Source organism: Populus trichocarpa, chromosome 10 (assembly GCF_000002775.5).
Source record: "Populus trichocarpa isolate Nisqually-1 chromosome 10, P.trichocarpa_v4.1, whole genome shotgun sequence".
Classification (NCBI taxonomy): Eukaryota; Viridiplantae; Streptophyta; class Magnoliopsida; order Malpighiales; family Salicaceae; genus Populus; species Populus trichocarpa.
The window spans coordinates 13,200,387-13,212,784 of NC_037294.2; the positions used below are offsets into that span (position 1 = coordinate 13,200,387).

The 12,398-nt window shown below is 35.2% G+C and overlaps 2 protein-coding genes across 3 annotated transcripts; both read left to right on the top strand.

Moving 5' to 3' along the window:
• Nucleotides 1–527: 527 nt before the first annotated feature.
• LOC7459781 (nudix hydrolase 25) lies at nt 528–3,147 on the top strand. The gene is made up of 6 exons (XM_024609697.2): nt 528–831; nt 1,074–1,124; nt 1,738–1,830; nt 1,988–2,082; nt 2,685–2,796; nt 2,884–3,147. The coding sequence occupies exons 1-6, from the start codon at nt 766–768 to the stop codon at nt 2,986–2,988; spliced, it is 522 nt and encodes a 173-aa protein (XP_024465465.1). The 5' UTR covers nt 528–765; the 3' UTR covers nt 2,989–3,147.
• Nucleotides 3,148–8,327: 5,180 nt separating this feature from the next.
• Nucleotides 8,328–12,357, top strand: LOC7459782 (mitogen-activated protein kinase 17). Of its 2 annotated transcripts, XM_024610523.2 has the most exons (10): nt 8,328–8,494; nt 8,588–8,996; nt 9,107–9,234; nt 9,388–9,447; nt 10,106–10,255; nt 10,366–10,521; nt 10,643–10,780; nt 10,891–10,964; nt 11,516–11,620; nt 11,705–12,357. In XM_024610523.2, the coding sequence occupies exons 2-10, from the start codon at nt 8,591–8,593 to the stop codon at nt 11,961–11,963; spliced, it is 1,476 nt and encodes a 491-aa protein (XP_024466291.1). In that variant the 5' UTR covers nt 8,328–8,494; nt 8,588–8,590; the 3' UTR covers nt 11,964–12,357. The 2 variants fall into 2 exon arrangements, with proteins under 2 accessions (XP_024466291.1, XP_024466293.1); XM_024610525.2 differs by lacking the exon at nt 9,388–9,447.
• Nucleotides 12,358–12,398: the final 41 nt, after the last annotated feature.

A 12,398-nucleotide genomic window follows, 5' to 3' on the forward strand; every position in this document is an offset into this window, starting at 1 on the left:
TGAAGGCTAGTGACATCTAATGTCGCAAGCAATGACGCGATTTTTATGATAGAATTGTTTTTAAATATTTGTTTGATATTGTGATATTTTTTACGATTATAATTTTAAAATATATATATTTAATTAAAGTTATTATAAGATAAATTTTCACATGCAAAATAAATAGAAAACATATCTTCATGTATAAAAAACATGTTATTTTATTATTAAAAAAATTAAAAATTAAAATGTCATTATATTTGTTTAAAGTATTTCACTAACCAAGTATTATTTTTCTATGTAATTAAATAAAAAGAAGAAGTCATCAAACACTCCATGAGAAAGACATCAAAGAATCGAAGCGCGAGCTTACAATAAGGCAGATAAGGTTAGCGACAGCCTAACATAGCAAAGCTAACAGGAAGCCAATTTAAATAATGAATCAACAATGGCCCTACCAAAAAGAACCTGGGGGGGGAGAAGTGGGGTGCGCAGGATAAGTTGAAGAGTGGACAAAATCTCAAACTTCTCTCAGTCAGTCTGTCCATGAATAAATAAAAAAAAAAAGAGTCAGCCAATTGTCATGGTCAGCGTCACCTATTCCCATAAAACCTACCCTTTTTATCATTTCCCTGAAATCTCTCTCTCTCCCTCCCTCCCTCTCCCTCTCAACGACACTGGGCAAAGAAAGCATTTAATCGCTGTGAGTACTTGTGTTTCTTCTCTATCATCGATACTATTACCGATAACCATCATCACCAATCAGAAAGGCAAGGCAGGCACAAAATGGATGGTCTGCCCTCTGGATATCGCCCCAACGTTGGTGTCTGTCTCATCAACTCTGATAACCTGGTCTGCTCATCACCACTTTTTTCTTTCATCTGATTTATAACTTATGCTGACTAGTACCTTGGTTGTTTTCTTTTAATTAATTGATAAAAAAAAATTGTTTCGATTTTTGGACAACTGATCACTTATTAGTTGTTACTTGACCTCTCTTTTTTTCCCCTTCCACATGTCCCTCGCTCTCTGAAATTGGTGTTTGATGAGAAGACATGATAATTAATGTTCCCTTGTTAATTATTTACTTGCAGGTTTTTGTGGCTTCAAGATTAAATGTTCCAGGAGCATGGCAGATGCCTCAGGTAATACCACATTGGATTTGATTTTTCTGAAACAGTAATTAATTCCTAAGAAATGTGCAGGAATTGTTCAACTTCTTATTATTTCTGTTCTCGCCCTCGAGCGTGTCTTCTACTATTATTCAGTGAGTAGAAGAATAAAATTGTGATTCCAATTCTTCTATAATGTTAAGTAAGCTTAGTTTTTAATTTGACCACCGAAGTGAGTGTTCCGACCGATCACAGTCTTGGTTTACATTCGGACAAGATCTCACTGAGAATATTCTCAGAGCATTGGACTTCGCTCTATTGTTAAATAAAGTAGAGGACACCTTCTAGTTCTCTATTTTTACTCATTCCGGCACTCTGTTCCAAGTTCAGATTATTTGATAAATGTGATGAAAATAATTTGTGATGCTATAGGATTCCACCTATTTGCAGGTAACTTCCTAGAGTTTAGATAATGAGTGGCCCTTGAGTAGGTTATTCACGGGATTCATTTGAACCAACCTTTGCAGATGTCTGACAAGAAGAATTATGATATCAGCATCTCTGAATTTACATTAGTTCTCGTTCGACTATAGTTTCCACCCTTCAGCCATGCTTATGTGTTCATCTTTGTGATTTCCCATGACAGGGGGGTATTGAAGATGGTGAGGAGCCTAAGTCTGCAGCCATCAGGGAATTGATGGAAGAAACAGGGATAGTCTCTGCTGAAACTATTGCCGAGGTTTGTGATCAACTTTGCTAACAGAACGACAACTAGTTATTTTTTTCATGCACCGAAAACAAGCACTCTCTCAAGTACTCTTGTGAATGCGTCTTTTAAGCTATAACCTTGAATTCACGATCAATCCTTTTCTGTTTTGTTGGCTCTGTAATCACAGGTTCCAAATTGGTTGACTTATGACTTCCCCCCTGCCGTGAAGGCCAAGGTGAATCGTCTCTGGGGAGGTGAATGGCACGGACAGGCACAAAAGTGGTGAACCTCTTTATCTGTCTCGTCGAGTACACACTCTACAATTGTGAAAGAATATAACATTAGGTTTAAATTGGAGCAATTAAATGTGCAGTATCTAATATGACTGCACTATTACAGTTTTCGTGAATTGCAATCAAAATGCACCGAAATATCAGGACCATTCTTTCGTGACATTTTCATCTCATTTTTCTGATCCCAAATCCAATCCCTTTTAGTACTATAAATCTCTTTTTATCTTTGTGAGTATCCAACTATATTTAAATGAACCTGAACCCCAATATGTTTCTGATGATCGGGAATTTCATTTGATCTTGTGAATCTGAAGGAGGGAAAAAACTCAGTTATTTTTATCCTATGATTACATACATGTGTTGTTAAGCTACTTGCAACTAGATTTATTTGTGTATCTGAAATAATGACGATTTTGAAATAGTTGGAATGATATAGTATAAGAGAAATGGAATGTTCTACCCTGCTGCTTCTGCATATGGTTTCAGGGGTAACAATGAGTTTTGTCAAAAACCATTTCAACTCAAAAGCTTAAGTTTAGGTGAGACCCAAGATATAATTTATATAATTCTCTAATAAGTTTTGTATGGCAGGTTTCTCATGAGATTAACAAAAGATGAGAGTGAGATCAACTTAGCAAGTGGCGAAGCAGACCCAGAATTTGCAGAGTGGAAATGGGCTAGCCCCGAAGAAGTTATTGAGCAGGTATGGTGCAGAAAACAGTTAAGATGTTATAACATTATATTATGTACATTTGAATCCTCACTGAGATAAGAAAGCGATTGACCACAGGCAGTGGACTACAAGAGGCCAACTTATGAAGAAGTTATGAGGACATTTAGGCCTTACTTGAATGAAAATGGAATAGCTGCTAAATGTAAATCTTCAAAGTGGTAAACGGTGTGCGTGTGCTTTTGTAGGTGGCTCTCCATGAAATCTGGACTTTGTAGGACTCTGTTCTTTGTAAATGGAAGTGTCAGTTAGAATTTCAACATTAGATGGTTGCGTAACTGTAATAAAACTCTTTGTTCAATTAATTCTCATAATTTTGTGTAAGTTACTTGCATACTGAAGAGTTGACGTCCATAAGCTTTTTAAATTTCAAAACAACCTAAAATCAATAGAAATATAGTTGTTGTGATTTAAATGTTGGTACCGTCGGCGTTAGATAAGCAATGTGTACAGCTTTAACTCTAGTGAACCATGCCGTAAACGAAGAAAAACTAAGTTTTGGTTTCTGAAACTCGTCGAGGATTAATCATTTTTGTTTCATTTTTTATGATGATACTGCAGGCCTAGAGAAAGAGAAAAAGAACAAAGTTAAAACTTGCAGGGTTTTCTTTTTTCACCTATACTTCAACACAGCTGTTTTTTTTAAAAAATAAATAAATAAATAAAACAAAGCAGAGGTTCAAATTTGAGGTCTCTTGAACGGAGAGGGAACGGCTAATGTCGATTGAGCTGCAACTCATTGTTAACACGGCTGTTTTAATTTTTTTCCTATACTCTTCTCCTAAGCGTCCACGAAGGGGTTACCATGTTTATGAACACAGATTTCAGCTAATAGAAATACGAGAAGTATGGACTTTACGAGGAACAGAATAGCACTCCTTACAGTCCATCCCAGAATATTTTGGGGATTGCTCAAGAAGCTTGGTGTTACTTCATCAGAGAGAATGGATATCAAAAACGCTTTCTCAAATGGACAGACAAATTTACTAAATGAAACTTCAAAGGGGTTTAGGCGCAATTGCTATATTACTTAGTAACATGTTGATGGAATTTCCACCACATACTGGCGAGATTTTCTCCACAAAAGCATCTGGCGATTATAGTTTTTTTTTTTTTTTTAGTGTGCATGGATGATAGCAAGATATTGGTGTTTTCTTTAGTTTAATAGCAAGTTTGTTTTTGTGATTTGGAAGTGTTTTTGAAAAAAAATTAAAAAAAATAAAATTTGATACCTAACAAAATAAGGTTGCAATTAATTCAATTTCTAACATGCAGCGAAATTTACTTGGCTTTTTTTAAAAAAAGAAGAAATACGGTGAGAAAAACAGGTATTTTCCTTAAAATTTTCAATTAATATTTGACATTAAAAACTATCTTAGCCGTGGCTTCGTTTCCAGGTACGTACAATACATCACAGTTGCAAGTTTCAGCTTTGCATGAGCAGTGTTTCTCCACCGCAGCCACACATCAAGACCGCCCTTCCCCTCCCTCCCTCTAAAAAAGTAAATATTTGCTCAAAATCGTCATTCCCCATTTTAAACTATCTGAAAATGCATCAACAAACCCCTACCGCAGTCACACATCAATATTTCTTTTTTTGTGCGTGTTTGTGGAATTCCTTATCTTGATAGGATGTGTGCATGGGTTCAGTGACGAAGACGAATATATTTAAGGAACAGCTTCTGGAATTTTCACTGTTTTCGAGGGGAGTGCACGTGCCCGAGGATGACAATCTTGGGTCAATGGTGGAAATTAAAAAGAGAGGAATCTCTAGAGGATCAAGGGCAACTTGAAAGGTGGGAAAATAATGTGATTACGGAACATAGTCAACCGCGGGAGCAGAAAATTGACATCAGAGCCAAGATGCCCTCCTGTTGTGATGGTGAAGGTGATGGTGTTGTGAACTTGAGAGCTCCATTTTTGGGATCTTCCTTTCCATTCTTGGCAAAGAAAAAAGCAAGAAGAGCAGCCACAAGAGATCAGTGTGGCAGAGGGAATTTCTCATTGGCTGTGGCCTGACTGCACAAAAGCAGCCTAAAAAAAAATCGGTGGTCGATCCCCCAAATTGACACACAGGTCCTAGGCAGCAGCAAATTGAGCTTTTGAGTATCAAAAGCCCCCTGTTAAAAAAAAAAAAACAAAGATGTTAATGCAAGAATGAGCTTGAGTTTCATGTGGGACAAGAAAAGCAGGAAGAGTCGCCTCTCAAAGGAAAACCTGTTGTTGTTCATGGTCTTGGCACAAGCAGCAGAAGCCAGCCAATTCACACCCTGACCAAAGCTTCTTTTGAACAATTTGCGGGAGAGGTCCTAAGCAAATATCGAACGCAGAGACCATTACCCGTGACGGGGCATTTAGGTGGGACAAATGCCTCCAAAATGGCACTGAGGAATCCGGAGACAGTTTATTTTTAGCAACCTCAGCATGATAATTAAGATTTGACTACTAAAATGGTAACGATATAATTCTCGTTTTCGTGGTTAGTAGTGTTACCAGTTTGGACAGTTGAAATATCAAGATTAGTTTGTTTGTTTGTTTTTTTTTGTTTTGTTTTTTTTTTTTTTGATTAGTTTGTATTGCAAAGACATGTGCTGGTGGTTCACTTGCTGGAGTTGTTTCAAAGTCCCCAAGAAAAATGTCTACTTGAGTGCTTTCATAACAATTTGGATATGGCACCGATGGATCAAAGATAGAACCACTTTCTTCCCGTATGTGTGGCTGGAGAATTGAATAAATTAAAAGTATTATTATTTAAAGTAATTTCTATTTAGAAATATATTAAATAATATTTTTTATTTTTAAAAATTATTTTTGATATTAACAAATATAAAAATAATTAATTTAAAGCAAAAACTAAATAAAATAAAAAAAACTTTTAAAAAAATATTTTTAATATTCAAAAACAAATATACCCCATCTCCAATCCGTCACCAACCCATTCAATATCTTGATGTAACACTACAGTACAAGATAAATCGTGAAGTCTTTGGCAAATCTAATCCCATTTGATACTGATTCGGTGGTGTTTAGAAGTTTGGTGTTCATTTTTTTTAAAGTATTTTGATTTAAAAATATATTTAAATAATATTTTTTATTTTAAAAAATTATTTTTAATATTAACATATTAAAATGATTTAAAAACACCAGAAAAAATTAATTAAAAATAAATAAAAAATTAAAAAACTAAAAACTATCATTCACATTAAGACGTATGGAACGTGACATCTTCTTTGAACAGAATTAATTATTTCAGAGCGGTTATGAGTTGTGAGGAGAATTTGAGAAATTATAAAAAGAAAAATACTGATAATTAGCGTGTCTCTTCAGCACCTTCATTATCAGATTAGGTGAAACCTCGTCGTATGTGCACTGTATATATCTATGAATGAATTTCAATATCAACGCCAAAAATGTGCCGCTTTGTCAGCAGTATTTATTTTATTTATTTATTTATTCGGTAATACCAGTCATATATCTACTCGCCCGTTTCAATGAAAGAAGAGTGGACCGGGCCGACATGCACCGACATCGTCCCTTTTTTTGAGATGAGATTGAGGCCTCTTAACTTATAAACACGTCCATGATTCCCAGCTGCCCCTTAACTTATTTTTATTCACATCTTTAAAGAGTTTCTGAATTTTTTTAGGTCATCCGATTGCCAGAAACTAAATTTGAAACAAAGTAACAAGGACTCGATTTTTTTCACATTACCATTCTTCTGATATGTTGGCACAAGTGATATTTAAGATTGGTTTTCACATTGTCATCTTTTTTTTTATAGAAAAAACCAGAAAATTGCTAAAAAGAAATTTAAAATCTAACTAATTAAATGATATTTCAGTGAAAAAAATAAATGTATAGGTTTTTCCAACACGTGTTTGGAAATAAAAAATTCTTAATTATAAATCGAAATGTTTCAACATGTATAGTTAAATTGATACCTAATCAAAAAATATTTAATATTAAAACATTTGATACTCATTAAATATACATGTTTGTGTCTATTGTTTTTGTTAATATTTTTATACTCATTAAAAGATAAAGTGCCCATTAGTCCTCCAAACTATAATAAAAAAAGTCAGGATTGAAAGGCCAAAAAGCCCCTGTAAGGAAGCTTTGGATTTTTTTATTGATGGCAGTTAGGTAATTTAAATGTGTATTAAAAATTAAATTTTCAATAAAGCATTGATTATTACAAAAGTAAAAATATAAAAATGCCCCGACTATTGAGACTTTATTTTTTATGGTTAATTTATCCATTTTACCATGTATAAGAAATTAAAAAGATAAAAATGCTCCTATCTTTGAAAATTTTGATCACAATAATAATGTAATCATTTTATTATCCACAATAAACATAAAAAAACCGATTCCTCCATTAATATGGCAATGATTAATGGACCCATGTGAAAAAAAAATTAAAACTCTAAAAAAAATATATTTTATTAGTTCGTTTTAAAAGGGATAAAATGAAAAAAAATTTCATGTATTTCTACAATATCTTACTCATACTTTTTAAATTTATTTATAATAATAATAATAATGCCACGCCACAATATTTATGTGGCTATGATCACAATCAACATACCCGCCACTAAAATTTCAAGAAAAAGGGACATACTCCATTAATACTAATTGTGTGGACACAATAAATACGAGGAGAGATAAAAGAAGACCAGACAACCCAGTCCTCCGGTACATGTCCTTTCAATTAAAGCAAGAGAGTTCCATCTGGTGGTGGAGGGAGTTCCCGAGGAGGTCCAATTACCTTCACACCCTTCATTGACCGGTACCCCTCGCTGCCACCAACCCAGTCCATCACACATCACCACATAACATAATAGTCTCTCTCTCTCTCTCTTACGTGTTAGATACTCTTTTTTAACAATTCTCCGTTAAAGTAGGGGTGGATAAGATAGGGCACGCTTTTCGAGGAACCATCTCACTTTTTTATTTATTTATTTTAATTAAAATTCATCCGTCTTTTTTTTCCTTCCTTACCCTCCTCCGTCAGATAAAGCCTGTCCAGTACTATACGATGTTTTTAGTTTTTACTCATTGTTTTTGCCGCAGTAACATTATTTTTAAAACAATTAAAAATATATTTTTATTTTTTAAAAAAATATTTTTAATAATTTCAAGGTGATGAATCAAAAATAAATTTTAAAAAAATATTATTTTAATATATTTTTAACCAATAATCAACAAAACCACTAAAAAGTAATTTTGTGAATGCAAAAACAAAGGAACTGGAACGACTACAAAAAGGGAAAATAGAAAATCTATAGGTATGAGAATATAATTTTATTACTATCTTGACCTTTCATCCGTGATCTAAAACAGCGAATTTGTTCCCAGATAATTTATCCGATCCTTGTTTGACTGGTTAAGGCAAATAAATAAAATAAACACGAGCTTTTGCTTTATTATTATTTAAAAAAAAAACTGGAATTAAAAGTAAACATGAGGTGTTACTTTACTAAAAATTGTAATTTTTCCACGCTTTAGTTGACGGGTTCAAAAATCTCCCTTGACTCGGCTGTTTCCTATAAAATGCGTGTCCACACGTTTGCTCGTGTTACACAGAACAGATTTTTGAATTTCGATTAAAAATCCCGTTTATGTTCTTGCTTGCCTCTTTCGATACCTCTCTCACCGTCGAGCAATTAAGGTAGCGCCTCTCTCTCTCTCCTTACATAATTTAGATTTGGGATTTCTCTTGTAGATTTCTGGCCTTGTTCAATTTTGTTTTTTGCCTGTTCAGATCATGCTTGACAGAGATTTTTTCACCGAGTATGGAGAAGCAAGCCAGTATGAAATTCAAGAAGTAGTCGGGAAAGGAAGCTATGGCGTTGTCGCATCCGCCATAGATACTCACACGGGAGAGAGGGTTGCTATCAAGAAGATGAACAATGTCTTTGAGCATGTCTCTGATGCTACTCGGATTCTACGTGAGATCAAGCTGCTTCGGCTGCTTAAACACGCTGATATCGTAGAAATCAAACATATTATGCTCCCTCCTTCTCCAAGAGAGTTTAAAGATGTTTATGTTGTGTTTGAGTTGATGGAATCTGACCTTCATCAAGTTATCAAGTTAAATGACGATCTCACTCCTGAACATCATCAGTTTTTCCTGTACCAGCTTCTTCGCGGTCTCAAATATATACATACAGGTTTTTAGAAGGACTGCTTTCTAGTTTGTTTTTTTTTGGGTTTTTGAACATCATGAGTTGCGGACTTCTCGTTGCCGAAATGTTTTTGTTTGTCATGTTGGTTTTTGCAGGAAATGTGTTTCATCGAGATTTGAAGCCCAAAAATATTCTGGCTAATGCAGATTGTAAAGTAAAGCTTTGTGATTTTGGGCTGGCTCGTGTGTCATTTACTAATGCTCCTTCTGCTATTTTTTGGACTGTATGTGTCTTCTTGAAGCCCGGTTTCACCTTTCAGTGCTTAATTGTATTATATTATACCGTTTAATTGTAATGTTCGTGGATTATAACATTAGTTAGATTATATTCTGTATGGTATCGACGTTGGCTTACAGAATGTTTTCTTTTTGTTAAGGATTATGTGGCAACTAGATGGTACCGTGCCCCTGAACTCTGCGGCTCGTTTTCCTCCAAGGCATGTAAATATGAACTGTTTTTCCTTCTTACTGAGTTTATTATTGCATTCATGATTGAAAAAAATAAAATAAAATTGATTGTCGGTATGTGTTATTTTTGAAATCCAGCTTTTAAGTTCTGCTCAGTCTACTTATTGATTTTTATTATTTCAATCCAGCTTAGTGTTTTGGAGGTTTCACACATGCATTTTGCTATGCTAATTAATTATCTGCGGAGAATTTTTTGAGATGAGCACAAGAATGTGGATGAATTGGTTTTAATTCGAACCCCTCCCACCTTCAATATCATTAAAAGAATGAAAGATGTCCTCCACAAGTTCAAACGGCAAAGTTTGCAACCCTCCAACATCATCTATCGCATCAATGTGCAGCTTGTTATCCTTGAAAGTTGAATTTGGTTAAGAAAATCATGTCAGATACCCGATTTGTTTTTCTGCCGCTATAGTTTGACATGACAGATTGATCAACTGTGGTGGTTCATTTTTTGCATTGTTTCATCTACTATCCAGCATTTCCCAATGCTCGATAATGTTTTGTGCACCATGGTTCATTTTTCTTCTTCTTTTGGATGTGACCTAAATTGCATTGCTCGTGCCATTATTCATTTGGCGTTCAAGATTTTGTTTGACATTTTTTCTTAAAATTTGTGTTCTGCAGTACACTCCTGCCATTGATATTTGGAGCATAGGATGCATATTTGCAGAGTTGTTGACGGGGAAACCTTTATTTCCTGGAAAAAATGTGGTGCATCAATTAGAACTCATAACTGATTTGCTTGGCACTCCTGCTGCTGATACAATTGCACGAGTTTGTTACTTTTCTCAATCAATTTCGTTTGCTATCTTAGAAACTGCAGCCTTTCCTAATTCTGGTTATGCCCCTGTTCTCATCAACTTTTTTTTTTGTGATACGTGCAGGTTGGGAATGAAAAAGCTAGGAAGTATTTGAGTAGCATGAGGAAAAAGCAGCCAATTCCTTTCTCTAAAAAATTTCCAGATGTAGACCGATCAGCTTTGTGTATACTTGAGCGGTTGCTGGCATTTGATCCTAAAGACCGTCCATCTGCTGAAGAGGTAAGATTTAGCAAAAAAATAGTTTAACATAGAACTTTTTATATCACCCCTTTTATTCATGATCCTCTTATCTAGATTTATACAGTTTCCATCCTGATATTGGTTTCTGTTCACTCTCCAGGCTTTAGCTGATCTGTATTTTGACGGGCTGGCAGATAAGGAGCAAGAACCTTCAAGACAACCCATTTCAAAACTTGAGTTTGAATTTGAAAGGAGGAAATTGACAAGAGATGATGTGAGAGAGCTAATTTACAGAGAGGTAAGACGATATTGGGCGATGCTTGCTTCAGTTTTGCTACTCTGCTTGTTTCGGTGGTACCCTACTTCCTTAGTTTTGAATTGTGATTTATCTTATTTTCAATTAAACAGATTTTGGAGTATCATCCAGAGATGCTGAAGGAGTACCTTCAGGGCACAGATCAGACTCACTTTGTGTATCCAAGGTCAATAACAAAAATGTTATTACAGTGAAATGAATGAAAAAGGAAAATGCACGTGCATAAAACAATGGAACACCCTATTTAGAGTCAGTCATGCTTGCCCAAATCTGTGATTAGCTTACCTGCTGTAGCTGTCATTAAAAAAACATCAATCAATTTCCTTAGGATGTTGACAACATTATTATATGTAGAGAGATTTCAAGAAAACACCGGATACTGTCTTTTCTTGCAGCATGTTTGTTAGTTACTATATTATCCAGTTGATGCTTCATTATAGAGATGAGAGATCCATTTCACTATTAGCATGCAACAAAAATGATGATACCAAACAAGATTGCTAGTGTGCATGAGAAAGAAGCAGAGCATGTTATGCAGTAAAAGTTTGTGTGAGAGACAATTTTAAGCTTGATTCCAAATGAAAATATCATTTGCAAGTTAGATTTATTAATTGCATTAGTTCAGAACTTTGCATCATTTGATAATACCATGGTTTCTCCTTGTTTGTTCAAAGAGCAGTCATTGATTATTATTTCATTTGGATTTCATTTGTCCAGTGGAGTTGATCGATTTAAGGAACAATTTGCTCATCTTGAGGAAGGAGATGGTAAAAGTGATAGAAACAGCCCCCACCACAGGAAGCATGCGACGTCCTTGCCTAGGTAATGTGGTGGAAACACTTCTTTTTCTACATGGTTTACTTGATCAAACTATTTATATTTATTTGTGCCCCTTCTTTTTTGTAGGGAGCGAATCTGCACAGCCGATGAAACCGAGAATACTGTAAAGCGCAGTACATCTTCTCTTTCTCGTGCAGCTAAGCAGAGCCCCCAAAAGTCGGAAGCTACTGAAGAACTACAATCTGCTAACCGAAATGCTGTAGCCATGCAGACCAGCTCTACCAAACCCAAGTGTAGCCCACGTACTCTGTTGAGAAGCGACAGCATTTGCGCTTCAACATCTGTGGGACTAATTGGAAATGATCGCCAGGTACATGCTCTCTGATCAATATTGGGATCCTATTTGCACATCTTGGAGGGTATCTACTGGAGGTTGGTTCAGAAAGCATGAATTTATTCAGCTAACAAACTGCTGGAGGTTTTAGCATAGGTTACTACTTGGTATGTTCCTCACTAAATGTACTACCGCTAACACTTTACTCCTTGCATTCTCTAATAATATTTGCATATGCTACAAATGATGTGAAAATCATGCCTCAAAAAGCGGGGCATGAAGAATGTACCCCCACATGGTATGCATCTCCGGTTTATTGTTACCTCTCTGTGCTGGGGAAATTAAATAGCTGGGCACTGGTTTATTTTAGGCGACAGTTCCGCATGTATAATGTTGTGCTTTTTTATCAGACAAACTGAAAATAGGATTGCTTCATTTTGCTGCATGCCTTCTCTTTACTGGTGTAAGATCCTTAAATGAGCTGCA